We start from the raw sequence: 18477 nt of genomic DNA on the forward strand, positions 1-18477 counted from the left end.
GCAAAATATTCTAGCTTTAAGTTAGATTTAGTTTCAGCTCGTAGTCGGCAGCGAGAATAAAAAAATTGCTTTTAGTTATTAAGATACTTTAGAAAGTAAGCTACCTGATATAATTGGCGCCGTTAAACATTGAATTGTATCTGTGCCGTGTCAAATAAACTATAGATGAAGAAAAAAAAAAAATTATTTATTTCGCAATCTTGTGTTCGCAACTTGTTAAATATACAAAACCATTTTACATGTAAAATATGACTAGCACACTTTAATCTTATTACAATTGTTCAGACTACCTACTGCTTACGCATAATACTTTCGATGGTAAAATTACTCGACTTTAAACCACTATTTTTCGTGCGAAAACCACTTGACGACCCCATGCCGGGACCGGAAGTACTACAAGGTATTTCGAGTGTATGCCTCTGTTGTGGTTCCACCTGCGGCGAGCTGTTTAAATTTCTTCTCGAGCAGCCCTCTTCTGAGTGCTCTATGACGGTGCTGTACTGGCGCCAGCTACGATGATGTTCATCTAACGAATAACCGCCCGCGGCGTTCTTGAGACAAGCGTTCACCTTCGTCTCGTTCAGTTCACCCAGGAATGCATCCAGCGATGGGAAATTCGATTGAAAATTATCTAAATAATTATCAGCAGCTCGTGTGAGTCGCTGGCACGTGGAATTCACAAAGGACTCACTCTTGGAGACTATTGGGAGTCCTTCACTGTCAGACGTCGTCACGGCTGTCGATATCGACATCGTCGGGAAACTCGTTAAGCTGCTGCCGTTATCGTTAGGTTCATCAAAATCTCGTTTCATGTTTTCATTTGTCGGAATTGCGAGACCACCTGAAGCTGATTGTTGCTCTGTATGTTGGTCCTGATAGTGATACTGATTGTGGTGGTTTAGCAACGCTGGAGACGAACAAGTTGAGTTTGTAGAATGACATGAGGAAGCTTCCTGCAATGCACCACTAGATCCAGCACCAGGGCTAGCGCACGAAAGCATGGACTGACCAATTGATGCCCCCGGGTAACAGTTTGCCTCCAAATTGTTGCTGCCTATCAGATGATGAAAATCATCCGTCGTTGCTGTTGTTTTAATGAATTCTGCTGCCGCCGCAGCTACTGCCACAGACGACGGGGAAAAAGCCAATGAAAACGGTGACGTCTGCAAAATGCATAAAAAACAATATGAAGAGTATGACCAGAGAAGCTAAAAATCATTCCAATACACCACTTAGATGAAAATCTAAAATTGAGGTTTTTACCGTTGCCCACGTAACTATAAATTTTCTAACTAAGCATCATGGAATGATTACTGTTAGTTTTCTACTGAAAAAAAGAAACCCGCAGTGATGTACATTTCGCAAACCATGCACCACAGCAGGATATCACTCACCTGAAAGTGGCCGTTTAGGATCATTTTCGCGTTTCGCTGGCGGCGCGTTCTCCGTCGGCGATAGTTACCCTGTTCGAACATATCGTTAGCCGATGGATCCAACATCCAATAGCTTCCCTTCCCGCTACCACTACAACCACTGATTCCAGAGCTATCATTCGAATCCGTTCCGTCCGCTGATTGAGCTGATTTTCCAGCAGATGATTTATCTCGGGGCACTTTTATGAAGCAGTCGTTCAACGACAGGTTATGCCGAATGGAGTTTTGCCAGCCCTGTTTATTTTCACGGTAGTATGGGAAACTGTAACAAAGCATAGAATATGATAATGTAACTACCCCCACCATCACAAGATAAACTATTACTTAACTACTAAGCTACTACAAAAAAGTATTTTTAGAAGCTATTTTTGATGAATTCAAGTTGGTTCCTCTAGTGTCGGTTATAATTTTCTGTTGTCACAACAATAAACGCTAAATTCAAAGTTTAACTAAAAAGCATGTGAATAATGTGAAATGAACAATAAATAACACTCCATTCCATAATAGTATACTCACGATTACTGTGATATTCAGATGTGGATAACTCATTTTTACTATGTCAATTAACAATGTGGTCGTCCTTAAAAGTATGGTTGGTTTTAATTTTAACGAAACTGCGGACATGTCTGGGTGTCGAATTGCTTTCCATCCCACACAAAAGAGAGATCCTGAATCTAATGTTGGGGAATGTGCTGTTTAGTCTTTCCACCCGTTATGGAAGGTAGCGATATATTAGAAATCGCTACCTGCTGTAGCTCTGTTTGCAGCAGATGCAGCGATGACCATTCACTAGTAAACTGATTGGTTTCAATTGAGAATTGAGAAACAGAGACAGGGAATTTTCGGTAAACTAGGTATTATATTCTGTCGGCCGTGTTAGGGACAGCAAGCATTAAACTACCAACCAGATCAATATGAATTTGCGCCAATTATGGCTTTACAATTTTCAAGGTCTGGTCATGCTTTTTGATGTCATATGTGACTGAAAACAGAAGACGCCGCACTCAGTTACGCAACATTTTATTACGAAGCTGTTGAGTGTTGCATTAATGAAGTCGAATTTACAACAGTCATTGTTAATGCGTTTAACATATTGAATGAAGTATAATGAACGAACAAGACGATATTGACTCTCAGATTATGTACAGTAAGCCGGGGTGAGATTGTGCCATACAAATCCATTATTTGTCAGCCGTCCCTTGACGGTCACAAGACAAATCTTTATCGAATAAGTTCCCTCGAATACTTAACCAACAAAGACTAGTCATCTGACCCGGAAGAGATAACTGACAAGTCGCGGGTTAAATGCCTCAATCTCACCCCCACTGGCACAATCTCGCCCCGGCTGACGGTATTTAATTTGTCCTCAAAAGGACAATTTACTGTTGAATTAATTTTTTTTTTATTCTCGCTTATTTACCGTCGGTCTAGTTCCGCCACTGTTATTGTGCCAATCACCGACGCCCGGGGAGGTGACTCCACCCAGGACCCTAACTCACGACCCGTTGATTAACGGACCGGCGCCAACGGCTTTACTTCCTCATGCGATGGAAGGCGTGATCCCAGAGATTTTTCGCCTCAGAAAATCTCCCGGTGTCGGCTAGGATTGAATCTACCCAGTTGGGTTGGTTCTGTGTGGATCACGCCACCTCACAACCATCGAGCGTCGAGCGTGGTTGGCGGAGAAGTTACCAACCACGCTAGGCCCCGCTTCATACTGTTGAATTAAATATTTGGGAATAAGACACTCTCCTGATAACACAATGGAAAGCTGTCTCCACACTGAAAATTTGACGGCCGACAAATTTTGGTTGCCAACACTCCTGTTACGTCAGAGACCCCCCAAAAGTCACAATACCTCTGGAGCCGCTGTCTGTCTACATTATCGACGGCTGATCGGACATGGCCTGTCATCGGATGGGATCAAGGGAACTTGCGTTTCATCTTGGTGTGTTAGGAGGATCCAGCAAGTTTGTGCGCAACTTTAAAATTATTTGCAATTTTTCTACTTAATATGATAAAAATACATTCAAATAATAATTAAAGTTCGGGTAAGGAATTATACATAAAATTATTGATATAAATTTGCTACTAGTTAACGCGATTGTTTATCACTAGAAACGGCAAAGCCTCACCTAAAGCTGAAATATAACCAAGTATAAAACGTGGTTAACGGAGTTGGAGGCACTAAATGTAAGCGAAATTTGTAATTTAAGAAATCTGTTTCTAAAAGTTTTTTGTATTAAAGGATATTTTAACCAACCAAATATCCCTGTGGTGGTTTAAAATTCAGAAACATCCATTCAGCTGGTTTAAGCAACAACTCCGTTTACGTTAGAATTATTATACAGCAGCGTTTCTCTAGAGAAAGTGCCGGCTAATATGGCCTGCGCTTCTGCACAAAAATAACCTTTTATTAGAGGAGCGTGCCGCTGCCCCTACCGCACAAAAGCAGCTTTTTACTAGAGGAAGCAGAATCGTTAGCAGCAGATCTACGGATATACGAATCCGTGGACAAATTCTACGGATTCCCGAAAATATCTACGGAAATCTACGGATTTCTGAAAATATCTACGGACATCTGCGGATTTCCGAAAAAATCTACGTATTTTTTCAGTTTGCTATCCCGGCGTCAATATATTAAAAAATTTAAAAAGGAATCCGCCCGCGATTTAATTCCATTTAAAAATATGGATGATAGTGCCAACAAAATTATATACTTCCGTCGTTTGATTGTTTACACAAATTTTCATTGTTTAGTCGAAATTGTACTAAAATGAAAAAAAAAATCCGTAAAATTTACGGATTTACACGAATAGGCCTGCTACCGCTATATATACCGTAGTACTTGGTTAGGATCGTGCTAGCCCAAAAAGTGCATTCTCGGTTAACTACGTATAAAATTCTGTCGGCAGTGTTAGGAAAAGCAAGCATTAAGCCACCAATCAGAGTTCGAAACCGGCGTTTCAGCAACGGAGTTTTAAATATTTGAAAGTGGACAATTGGACCCCTACATACGTTCCCGTAAGACATAAAACCGAAAATTGTAACTTACTAAAGATTTAATGGTTCATACTTTAGCTTTAAAAATTTAAAATGAAAACGCTTGAAAATGAATTTAGGGTGTATTTTTTCCAAATTGGAAAATAGCGAAGCAATAGCGGTCGTTTAGTGTTACGTAACATTCGATGGCAAAAGTTCTATTGAACTCCATTTTTATTGCAAAGAGAAAGGAGGGGATCTAAAATCTAGATTTTTTCATTACGTAATTTGAGTACCACGCCTTATCAGTGCTTTTGCCGATGCTGAAGTGTGCATTCACCATAATTAGCAAGAAAATAAGTTTTAGCTCATACAAAATTGAAATGATTAAGATACCCCTCAGTCTTTTCATACTAATGACATAAAGTTTCAGGTGATTCAAAATAAAAAGCAAAGTAAAACCTAGGTGCTAACAAGCCATTACATTGTTAGACCTTCACTTCTTATTCATTGCCTACAGACTTCTCAGCCACAATTTTGACTAAGTGAAAACAATCGAAAAGCTAACACCACGATTCCACAGATACTAATACGTTTAAAACAATGGTTTTTGCCAGTTGATGCAGCAAAAACTAAATTTTGAGAGATTGTCAAGCTTTAAAAACTATTTCGATAATTGAAATGTACATATTTGCTTATATTTTGTAACATATTTAGGTTATATGTGTAAGGCTAGATTGCAACGCTAGAAGGATTTATTCGTATTTTATATGCTCGCAAAATATAAACTATCCATTTGGTTACACCTTGGAATCAGCGACAACCAAGCGACAACAACTATAACTGATGTGAACTCAAGATTATTCACACCGTAGAACGATATTGCATTAAGCGAACTAAATCTTTGAACTGGGGTGTCTTCTAAAACAAAGTTATAGCACTAAAATACACGCTAAAACTAGAGATAAAACATCACAAAAACGCAGCGGCCTCCTTGAGAATTTGAGAACTTTTGCAAAAGTTCAGATGATAAAAAAATAGTGTTGGAACAAAAAAATCTGCAATCAGGCGATATTTTCGCATATGAAATATGCTAGCATTGATGACCATAATTTATACAAATACAGGGTGAGGAATAATTATCCGTGTTTTTTGTTTTAGTGTATAACTAACATTTGACAGATGTTGAATTGAGCTTACCTATGCAATTTTTAACCTTGGCTATGTGTAAACGAAACCATGAAATCTCTTTTGAAACAGTGTGCATTAAGTGTCATAATGAAGTCAAGTCCATCATGCAGTACGGTGATCGAGTTATATAAACAAGGAAAGCGTCCAGTAAGTATCGCTAGTATGTATCGCGAGTATAGTATTGGAAGAGGCAGAAAAGAACCGCTAGGACCCCTGGGAACCGGATAATTATTCGTCACCGGATTTACCGTGATTCTACAAGGTCAATTCGAAAAATGGTAAAATCATTAAAAAGTAGGAAGTTGTATCCAAGACACGACCGCATAAATGACGTAGAACTACGCACACTATTAACAAATGCATTGAGTGTTTCATTACCCTAGTAACACAACTGTTTTTATCAAAGTTTTATAGCGCTTTTTTGGCTGTATTGAGCGTTATAAAACTTTGATAAAACCAATATTTTTACTTGGGTAATGAGTTATAATGTCTACTAATGAAGGGTTGTGAATTTCGTGAACCGGTTTCAGCAGTTAGCAGATCGTGCCGAGTTAAAAACCATACACAGCACACATATCATACACACATACACACAAGATACCATATCATACACACACAGCAAGCAAGCGACCAATCAGAGGACGTTATTTTTATTTCAACAAGGCTTGACAATTTCCAATAGTGCAATAGTTCGTAGATTCAAACAACATTTTTCTGCATTTGGGCAGATGCGTGTATAATTTTCCAATCGATTGCTGCAAGAATGAAGAAAATCGGTTGAAAACCAACCGACCTATAAGCATTTGAAAAGGGACAAATTTCGTCCCAGTTTTTCAGTTTGCATTTCTGTGTGGTATGCTAAAGGAAAACGTAGTTCTACGCCAAAAAGGCATTTTGTTCAAAATCGGTTGCTGATCGCAACCTTTGTGCTGCCCCAACAGTGGGGGAGTTAAGATACACGGACAACATGCACTGTGGAAGCTATTTCACCTTCTGTAAATTAGACGGCCGCGACAGATGTAACTGCTAGAATCCGCACAGAATGCTTACTTACGTTGCCAAAAATTATTAACTTTCAATGACTTGTTTATTTGCCTTGAAAAAAAGCATTTTGCTGTTCAAAATTGGATTTGGTGATGACGATCTTTATGCTGCCACAACAGTAGGGGAATAATGGCAGTCTGGCGAGGCACGCTGAGAAGAACCGCGCTGCTACTGACACATGGTGACCAACCACAGCGCATGTGATTTATTTAATTTGAAGGCAGTCACAGGCGCAACCCGCTGTTACTTCTGAGTGCTGTATCTGCTTCTACTGCTGTCAACGTTGTGGACGGTCCATCCAGCTCGCCTTCCGACTAACGAATGTAGCTAGTTTTCCCAGAAACACTATTTATAGCCGAAGGGTGCTACGTAATAGGCTACGCCTTCCAGTTCAGTTGTCTAATTCTCTAATATTCTTTCGACGAATTATTCCACAATTTGCATTCGATATTTGTTTCCAGCGAATAAACACCGATGGTGCTCTCACACACGCAACGGGTTTAACCCGTATTTTATTGCGGTTTGTAACATCAAGCGATTTCGTTTGCTCGTTGTTGCGTGTTGCATCATGTTGCAACTTGGCAGCTGGGAGACGATGAAATTCTGTCAATGCTGATTGATTGAATCGACTTCATATTAGCTCTGCATATTCGAATTAACTGCCTTCGTGAATGCGTTCTAACAGGGCAGTTTGTTATTCAAAATCGATTATGTTGATCGCAGCCTTTGTGCTGTCCCAACAGTGGGGGTATTAACTAAATAAACTACAACAGAATTTGATTGCTAGGATCCCGCGAAGAATGTTTGCTTGTGTTGATGCTAGGAAATTTTCACCCTTCAATTACTTGTTTATTTGCCTTGAAAAAAGGTATTTTGCTGTTCAAAATCGGTTGCTGATCGCAACCTTTGTGCTGCCCCAACAGTGGGGGAGTTAAGATACACGGACAACATGTACTGTGGAAGCTATTTCACCTTCTGTAAACTAGACGGCCGCGACAGATGTAACTGCTAGAATCCGCACAGAATGCTTGCTTACGTTGTCAAACATTATTAACTTTCAATGACTTGTTTATTTGCCTTGAAAAAAGGCATTTTGCTGTTCAAAATTGGATTTGGTGATGACGATCTTCATGCAGCCCTAACACGGGGGAATAATGGCAGTCTGGCGACACACGCTGAGAAGAACCGCGCTGCTCCTGAGACGTGGTGACCAACCACAGGGCTAGTGCTGCTGCTAAGGAGGGACGACTGCTGTTGACAATTTGTCGCTGTCCAGAACTATTATGAGCGGCTTTGGCTGAAACAGGCTCTTATATAGGCCAAGTAGCATGTTTTCAATTGCAAGGTATATGATTCTGTCGACCGTGCTTGGGAAGCAATCATATAACGACCAATAAGAGGACGTAATTTTCGTTTAAACAAGGCTTGACAATTATCAATAGTACAATAGTTTGCATAATCAATCAACAATTTTCTACATTTGAGTGGGTGCGTGTATAATTTTCCAAACAATTGCTGCAAAAATGAAGGAAATCGGTTGAAAACAAACCGATTTATAAGCATTTAAAAAGGGACATATTTCGTCCCTTTTTCGTTAATAGTTTTCCTATTTACATCCCTATGTGGTAGGCTAAAGAAAAACGTAGTTCTAAGTCAAAATTGACCCGGAATCTGTACGAACTATTCTTAACAAGGATTTGCACAAGCCCCTGTCCCAGCTCATGACATCGTGGCTTAGCAGAACAAATCCATACATGCTGCATATCCTTGGCCATTCGACAATCATCAGACGACCATTTAACAACAAAACATTGATCGAAAAATATATGCTAGTTTTAAGATAGACTTATTTTCAGCTCGTAGTCGGCAGCGAGGATAAAAAAATTGCTTAAAGATTTTAAGTCATCAGATATAATTGGCGCCGTTAAACATTAAATTGTATTTGTGCCGTGTCAAAAAAACGATAGATGAACAAAAAAAACCTAAATTGATCCACCTAGCGGTCAGACCCAGCCTTTCTCATTCAAACTTTTATTTGTAAAAATAGATTTACATGAACGCTTCAATCCAATAAATGTATATTCACTCTTTAGGTTCTAAAATATTGATGTTGTAATCTATACTTATAAAAATGCAGTTCGGTCTGTCTGTTTGATCCATATAGGCTCGAAAACTACCGAACCGATCGACGTGAAAATTTGTATGTAGGGGTTTTTGGTCCCGATAAAGGTAAATAGTTTGAGGCCCCTCCCTCTTCTGGAAAGGAGGGGTCCAATACAAATGAAACATAAATTTCTGCACAACTCAAGAACAAACCAAGCAAATGAAACCGAATTTGGCATGTGGATGTTTTAAAGGGTAACAAATATGTCCACAATGGTTCGACGCCCCTTCCTCTTCTGGAAGCACATGTTTCTGCACATCTCGCGAACTAGTCAACTAAATGGGACCATATTTGGCAGGTGAATGATTTTAGTGTTAACAAATATGTTCCATAATCGACCTCAGCCAACATTTTGGATTGTAAGATGGCAACTTCCGGTTTCTGGAAAAAAGCCAAAAATGGACGATTTCCACCCAATGTAATAATAATCGGATAAAGAATGATACACAGGAGCTAAAATGGACCACAGATACCATTTTGAATTCTAAGATGGCGATTTCCGATTTCAGAAAAACAGCGACAAACGACCAAATACCATCCAATATTGGTATTTTCGGAATCGTAATGAATACCATTATGAATTGTAGGATGGAAACTTGTGGTTTCTGGAAAACAGCCAAAAATGGCCGATTTCCGTCTAACATGAGTATCTCCGGATCTAGAATGATACATAGCAGCTGAAATCGACCGCAGACCTCATTTTAGATTCTAGGTTGGCGACTTCCGGTTCCTGGGAAATAGCCGAAAATGATCGAATTACACCCAATATGGGTGTTTCTTCAGCCAGAATGACGCTCAGAGGCCAGAAATTATCTTAAATACCAGTTTGAATCCAAGATGGCGACTTCCGGTTTGTGAAAAACAGTCTAAAATAACAAAATACCACCAATATGAGTATCTCTGGAACCAGAATGATGCAATGAGCTAACAATTGACCTCAGGCACCATTTTGAATCGCTGAATGGCAACTTATAGGAAAATGACCAAATAATACTCAATATGGATATTTCCGTAATCGAGATGATGCATAGAAGCCAAACATTGACTTTTGACACCATTTTGAATTTAAAGACGACCACTTTTTGTTTCTGGAAAATACCCAAAATAACTAAATACCTCCCAATATGAGTATTTCCGGTGTCAGATTGATGCCAGAAAATCTGCTGAAAATGACCGAATACCACCCAATATGAATATATTCAGAATTAAGGTGATGTACAGAATCCAAAAGTCGAGGATGTTGTCATTTCGATAAAACCAATCATTTCAAACGATTTGTTATTAGACTTTGATCATATCCTATGGCCGATTCGTCGTGCATTTTCAGACTTTGAACACATCGCAAGGAATCAATGAATTTGGAACATTCAAATAGTACGATACCACATTTAATTTATGTTGAGGCCACATATATCAATCGAAGCAGGTATAGTTTTAAATAGCCTTCGAATTTCTTTTCTTTCCATAACTTTTGAGCCACATATCAAATTGTTATGAAGTTTGTTTTTTGTAAGTATGAGAGATGACTCGTTCGTATGACAGTTATGTTCAAATAAATCATGTAATCTTTGAGATAATAGACTTTCGTTGTTTTATTAACAATTCAATACATAACGGTTGCTTAAGTTCGATTATAATCAAATGAAATGGGAACGTGTAGGGCAGCCAAACTTTTAAACCACGTGTTCAATCATAATTCATCAGTTAACCCTTAACTTGCCCGCTCATCTGATAATAATAATCAAATCGGTTGTGTAGTTTCTGAGATAATGAAGTTTCGTGATTTTCACAAGTCGGCACATTACAAATGAAGTTACAGTTCGATTACAGTAAAATTCAATAGGGTCTTCTGAGGCAGCTAGACCATTCATTTGACACTAATTTTGTGGAAATCGGGTCGGCCATCTCTGAGAAAAGTGAGTGAGTCCAAGTAGTCTTCGGAATATGTTCCTTTGCATAGCTGGATTTCACATTTTTAAACATAACAGGCAAAGTAATAGTCCGATTGCAAAACAAATCAATAGGGTCTTATGGGGCAATTAGACCTTCCATTTGACACTGATTTTATGAAAATCGGTACAGCCATCTCTGAGAAACATGAGTGAGATTAAACAGTCTTCAGAACACGTTTCTTTTCATAACTTTTGAATCACAAGTTCAATCTTTATAAAATTCAAAACTTAAGGGTTTTCTAGGTAGCCCGTTCTTTTGAAACCAATTTTGTTCAAATCGGTTGTGTAGGTTTTGAGATATTGACGTTTCATGATTTTTACATTTTTAAACATAACCTCTGAACTAAAAATCCGATTACAATAAAATTCAATAGGGTCTTATGGGGCAACAAGACCTTTCATTTGCAGTTAATTTCATAAAAATCGGTCCAGCCATCTCTGAGAAAAGTGAGTGAGAATAAAAATCTGCACATACACACACACACACACACACACACACAAACATACATACACACACACACACACACACACACACACACACATACACACACACACATACAGAAAATGCTCAGCTCGTCGAGCTGAGTCGAGTGATATATGCCATTCGGCCCTTTGGAGCACTTTTATACTTTCGGTTTTGCAAGTGATTGCTATACCTTTCTAGGAGAAAGGCATAAAATCATTACCTCAATGACAGGATGAAAGAAAATCGGTACCGAAAATCGAAGATTCTGTTGAAAGATTTTATCGATTATTTTCAGCTTCGATCAAATTGATTTAGTTTTGTGTCATTGTCCACAATAGTTTTTAGCGTTTTGTCTATCAGTTCTGCCTGTTGTATAATTTTAACTTTTGAAACAGGAAACAGTTAGAATGAAAACCAGGTTTCTGCAGTGTTTCGTGTTCGTCTGTTTCTTTTGCAGCCTGCTTGTTATGCGTTATATTAATCAAACTTAAAATATAAATTTAATCTCAAGACGCACCACTAGCAGCACACACTGTTTCCAAAGCTGTAAAAACGTGACCGAAATTGTTTTGAGCCAAAAACATTGATTTTAGAACCGTAACGTCTTCAGCAAAGTTGTTCCATCAATTATTCTCCATGTTATAGAAGTTACAATTTCATGATTAATCCACTCAACAGTGAGAAACGATTTTTACTTTTCTCATTTTGGAATATAAAAGTCCACTTTGTTCAGCAAAGTTGTAGCAAATTTTAAAAGAAACAACTTTGTTGAAGACATCATACTTTTAACTATTTATTTAAATGGACTTTAGTGGAGTTTTCTATAGATTACTATTAAAAATCTTTTTTGCTATTTAACTTTTTATAGTGATTTTCTACAATTTTTGAGTGTTCTACAAACAACATCTCCGAAGAAAGTTTATTTTTATCTCCCATATATTTTTGGTTGTTAACGATTTTTACTAGAATAATGCGCTAATTTACACTAATTATTCTTAACACAAAAAATATTAATTTAGAGTAACAGTGTCTTCAGTAAAGTTGTTCTATTAATTATTCTCCATTTTAAGGAAGTTATAATTTTGTGATTAATCTATCTAAAAGTGAGGAATGAGTTTTGTTTTTCTCATTTTTGCATATAAAAATCCACTTTGCTGAGTAAAGTTTTAGCACATTTCGTAAGAAACAACTTTGTCGAAGACACTATGCTTGTATCTGGTCATTTAAATTAACTATCGTGAAGTTTTCTCTTGAATGCCCCTTAAAATCATTTTTTATTAATATAACTTTTTATAGTGTTCTTCTAAAATTTTTCAATGTTCCACAATATTCTTAACTACAATAAAACACACAAGTTCACCGAAGAAAGTTCACTTTTATCTCTAAGTTTATTTAGTTATTAAAGATTTTTATTAAAATAATGCACTTATTTATTTACAAATATCTGCACAGGAGACAGCGAGAGACAAATGCCCATGTCTGGACTAAATGACGTTTTACTTATACTTAAATATAGAAAAGGTTTAGTCTGCAGATATTTGCAGATTCTAAAGATATCTGTTAGTAAATTAGTGCGTTGTTTCAATAAAAGTCATCAATAACCGATGAAATATGAGGGATAAAAATAAACTTTCTTGGATGAAATTGTGTGTTTTGTGATAGTAAACAACAATGTAGAACATTGGAAAATTGTAAAAAGTCACCATCAAATGTGATATTAAGAAAATGATTCTTAGTGGCCATCTGTAGAAACCTCCACAAAAGTCCATTTAAAAAGGCAGATAGAAGTATAGTACTTTTCAGAAGGTGGTTTCTTATAAAATGTGCAACAACTTTGCCGAAAAAAGTGAATTTTTATATGCAAAAATGAAAGAAGTAAAATTCGCTTCTCGTTGTTAAGTGGATTAATCACAAAATTGCAACTTCTATAAAATGGAGAATAATTAAGGGACGATCCATTAAAGATGTCACGCAAAATTTGGAAAAAATTAACTCTCCCCCCCTCCCCCTTGTCACAAGTTGTCACAACTTCCTTGACCCCCCCCCTTAATTACGTCACGTTTTTATATCCCCCTCCCCCTTCTTTGGTGATAATTGATTGAAATCGAGAAATTCGTTAGGAATGTATTTTTTCTTAATAAGAACGATTTTACTGAAAGAAAAACTGAAACTAAAAGGAAAAGAAGATTATAAAAGATAACTAGAAGATAACTAGAAAAGGCGTTTAGTTCTTAGTCCAAGGATGCTACTGATGGAGTCGCATATCGACGACATAGAAAGTCGAGACATTAACTGCAGCATCATTGCTGATTTTTGAAAAACCATCAATATTTAGTTCCTCTTCTTCAATCAATTCGCAATACAAATATTCTCCACATGTTACAATAACCAAGCATTTTTATTTACTTTTTGTCACAATTTTTGTATTGATTGGATTGAGAGAACCGAAAAATTAATGAAATTGCGCTGTCATTCATAAATGAACATGCATGGTGAAACGGAATTAAAGAACATTATGCTTTTTAGGGAGAAAAATCGTCATTTATTTTATCTAAAGCAAGTTTTAAGCAAAAAAAGGGATCGTAGAACTATAAATGAATGATGCAAATATTATAAATAGTTCTGAATTGACCTCTGTCGTTAGGTATGTGACTTTTTTATTTATTTATTTTTTTTTTTTTTTTGGTTGAAACGTGATGTCACACTCAAGCTAACCCCCCCTCCCCCATATGTCACAAAATGTCACAATAATTGAAACTTTTATTCAACAGTATTTCGGCAAAAAGTGAGCCGACATCAGCAATTTTTCATGAAATGACAGAAAGGCCAGTTAAATTTCAAATTTATTGAACGTGGCCGTAATCAAAATTACCGAACAACTAAAACGAAAAAAAGTGTGTAGAACAGAAAGTAAGGCTTCATGATTTATACCACCACGTTCCGATGTTAGACACTATTACATGATTTAAATAGCTTAAATATTTGTTTACAGGAACGTCCTAATTTCATTGCCAGAACATATAGAAACTATAATACAGTACGATAATTTTGCTACCAAAACAAGATAATTCACAATGATGAGTCCAAATACTTCTCTGACTGCAGTCAGACAACAAGGATAAACTGGAAATTTTCCAACTCTATTCACACGAACGCCTTACTCCTGCAAAGCGGTAGACGATTTGCTGTCTTCATCATCCGGATTGCAGTGTGTACTTTCAACAATTGCTATACTATGTATTATGTACTTTTCCTATTCCAACCACGGTATTATTGGTTGACCACCCTCTCGCCCTCCAACTTTTCTTCACACTATATCAAACAACCGTACCATAGAAATAACATTCTCGTCAAATGAAAAGGAGATTATTTTTCGCAAAGATGTGCTTAACAGCACTAGAAACAGGAAAAGAAACCCACAGACAAGCATATCTAACATTTCAATAAAATTAAGTTTATGCTGTCACTTCGAATCTGCATCAAGACAAAACATTCCAGTTGTTGCGATGCTATAAAAAGCATTTCAAAGATACCTAAGCAACATACAACAGGAAAGTGATGATTTTACTGCATCTGCATATCTGTGTGAAAACTATCATCACGTGAGCCGCAACCAAGAAAACTAAAACAAAAGAATCACACCCAGACTCTTAGTAGCGTAGGATAAATGGTCTGGAAATGTTAACAGTATAGTATAGAAGTCGGCTTAACGTTTCTTTAATGTGAAACATGAAACCTCAATAGAACCATATACCGTCGAAGAGCAATGTATGCGAATCAAGTTTTGCGGTGAGTGGCAATGATAAACCGAGAAGAATAGTTTTCCTAGGGCTTTTCTATTCACCTATAGCATGCGGAGCGGTTCAATTTAAAATCTTTATTTTTCGACCCTTCAACCGAAATCTGGGAAAGAAAAATATAAGGCTGGATCGAACCAACTGAAGCATCACTGAATTGGCAATAATCGTTCTTTTGATTCTCGTCAATGAAACTTCATTTTTGAGTCGAAGACAGATTCTGAACAAGCTCTTTGCTGCTTGAAGTCCAAGTAAAAATAGTTATGCAGAAGGAGTTTTGCGAAATTTTCAGGTTGAAAACTTCTAAGTAACTTGAAATTTCGTGTTTAGACTGGTAAACTTCTGAATGGTGGACAGTTCAGTGCAGAAGTCTACCACTATGTAGCACTGGTGAACACGAGATTTTTTTATTTTTTGACCTCAACTTATTTCACGGTACTTTCTAGAAAGTACGGGCTTTAGCAAACTTGTTCAGAAGGTGCATACAAAAAAAACAAAGCATTTTGTATTTCGATCTTAATTCAATTTATCTTCTCGAAAGTTACAATACAACCATCTTAGTTTCTCGAAAGTTACAAACTGTCCTTATACCAAAACCCCATGACCTTTTGAATTAGTTTCCTGAAAACCACAGTTTCCAAGAGGTTCGACTCACAAGATAAATCCAGTCAAAAATACTCAAAACTACATGCACACTAGCGCTACGTAGCCGATGAATTCTACACCAAAACGTATAACAACCAGAAGCCCTTATTTTCCTGAACAACTTTACTGAAATCCACAACTGAGAAAAACTATTAAAATACTCAAAATTAAATAGACACTAGCACCACATTGCGGTCAAATTTTGAATCAAAATTTGAATCAACAAAAAGCCCTTGACCTAGGTACCTACTGACATTTTATGCTGCAGATCGCAATCGGGGTACTGCGATATTCAAACTTGATGTTCCAATTTTATAATCTCGTTCCATTTCACTTCAATATAATATAGATTACCAATGAATCTCAAGATCTGGCAGCTTTTGTGCCATCTCTTACATACAATACTTTCTGTCCTCGAATCAGTAGATTGCTTTATTTCCAGTTTCTTATCTTTTACGTTACCACGGTCTAACATTGGACAGAAACATACTCTTCCAATGCCACTACCACTACAGTTGTTTACACACAACCATATCACAACCAACATTCGGTACCTAATTTATTCTTTTCGTGTTATATGATTTCATATATTCTAACCGAAATTTATCGTATAAACAACACTCACTTTTCCATTATATACTTATAAATTCCACTGAGCGTCAATCGTTGATTCGGCGCGCTGCTGATAGCCATCGCAATTAGTGCGATATAAGAGAAAGGAGGTTTTTCTGGACGGTGGGCAGCCTTTAGAAACGAAAACGGTAGCGACCATTGATTTAATCCGACTAAGTAAGGTGCACTAAAATTGGAACTAGCAGCTTCCATAGGAAAGTATCGCCCATTCTGAGCCAACAGTGATAATTCCTGATTTATGCTATGAATCTGATCAAGTGCAGCGGCGTACGAAGAATAAGGTAACATTTTTGTTCAGTACTAGTTCCACTTTCAACACCTAAACGATCTCCGCAAACCGTCACCGACAGTAATCAATTAGCTACTGAGAAAATGTTCTTTCAAAGATCCTGTAGGTCTACATACAAGATCCGATCTATTTGTTTAACCAGACACCAAAACGCAGCAGCACGCGTGCTCTCCCGCTTTTCCTCGCGGCCACAATAAACAGACCGTTTAAATTCTCATTTTATTTATGTTTTACACTACATTGAGAGTAATAAAAACAAAAACGCCGAAAAGTCTGAAAATCCAACCGTTCGTTTCGTTGGGTCTTCCGGCAATTGTATTGCCTGAACATACTCGTTCGTATGTAGGAGAGAAAACTGGCTGTTGAAAAACATAATAACGATTTTCTTTATGACTTTTCTCCGTAACCATATTGATCCATACTCCTGTTTACCGTTCTTTAATTTAATATAACAATGTAATGTGTGTGTTTTTAATTTTTTCTATTATTTTTACACTACAAAATTTTCAATACGGTTTTGACTTTTCTGATGACGTTTCTTATAATTTAACTTGTATTTTGTGAAAATAGTCCAATCACCCTACTGCCTAATAGATCTCAATTGCAATCGAACCTTCGAACGCATCTATAACACTGTAAGGTGATCCAATCTTATCCACTTCCTCGCATTTATGACTTCCTCCCGAATACATTTGCCGAACGGTCGACGATCATCCTGCTGGTGAACACCATCCCTCTGTTACTACATTGCCCTGCAGTTCATTCAACAACATGCACTGACACACCAATTGGTAGCTCCGCCCAACTGTTTATTTAGAAACAAAATTCATCGACGCGAAGAGCAACCAGAAGAAAAATCGCTCTTTTCCCAATGGCGGCGATTGACTGATCGCGCGTGGTCGGCGTCGTCCGTCCTCCTGCATTATACGATCGACGGGGAAGAAAGAAGCATATGAGTTGGTTAAATTTGTCACGCTTGACGACGATCGTCTCTAGCTGCTATTTACGGATCGTCATGATGCATCGCAGCCGCCCTCTTCATACTTGACAGCAATGTCAAACGGGCGTGACTATACTTGAAGTCGTGTGCACATGCTCAACTGAATACGTTTGAACACAGTTATCCAAGCTTTACGAGCTACACATTTACGAATGCTGAAAGAATGACTTTCATTCTAGAACATTATTATTTTGATATTCTACGATATATTCACTCTTTAGGTTCTAAAATATTGATGTTGTAAATTTTACAAATAAAAATGCAGTCAAGTCTGTCTGTCTGTCTGATCCATATAGGCCCGAAAACTACCGAACCGATCGACGTGAAAATTTGTATGTAGAAGTTTTTGGTGCCGATAAAGGTTCCTATGATAGTTTGAAACCCCTCCCTCTTCTGGAAGGGAGGGGTCCCATACGAATGAAACATAAATTTCTGCACAACTCAAGAACTAACCAAGCAAATGAAACCGAATTTGGCATGTCGATGTTTTAAGGGGTAACTAATATGTCCATAATAGTTGGATGAAATACAAATTTGTGCACATCTCGAGAACTAATCAACCAAACGGAACAAAATTTGGCAGGTAAATGTTTTTAGTGGTAACAAATATGCACATAATGGTTTGAAACCCGACTCCCTCTTCTATAAGGGAGGGATCCCATGAAAATGAAACACATATTTCGCACAGCTCAAGAACCAATCAAGAAAATACAACCAAATTTGGTATGTGAATGTTTTTAAAGGTAACAAATATGTCCATAATGGTTTGACGCCCCTCCCTCTTCTGGAAGTACATGTTTCTTCACAAATTTCTGCACATCTCGCGAACTAATCAACTAAATGGAACCATATTGGCAGGTGAATGTTTTTAGTGGTAACAA

General features: G+C 37.4%; 1 protein-coding gene across 1 annotated transcript; it reads right to left on the minus strand.

The window, feature by feature from the left end:
- Positions 1 to 290: 290 nt before the first annotated feature.
- LOC129722756 (forkhead box protein F1-B-like) lies at positions 291 to 16653 on the minus strand. Its single transcript, XM_055676468.1, has 3 exons — positions 16300 to 16653; positions 1395 to 1695; positions 291 to 1163 (listed from the first exon to the last, which is right to left on the minus strand). The coding sequence occupies exons 1-3, from the start codon at positions 16593 to 16595 to the stop codon at positions 291 to 293; spliced, it is 1470 nt and encodes a 489-aa protein (XP_055532443.1). The 5' UTR covers positions 16596 to 16653.
- Positions 16654 to 18477: the final 1824 nt, after the last annotated feature.

Source organism: Wyeomyia smithii, chromosome 2 (genome assembly GCF_029784165.1).
Source record: "Wyeomyia smithii strain HCP4-BCI-WySm-NY-G18 chromosome 2, ASM2978416v1, whole genome shotgun sequence".
Classification (NCBI taxonomy): domain Eukaryota; kingdom Metazoa; phylum Arthropoda; class Insecta; order Diptera; family Culicidae; genus Wyeomyia; species Wyeomyia smithii.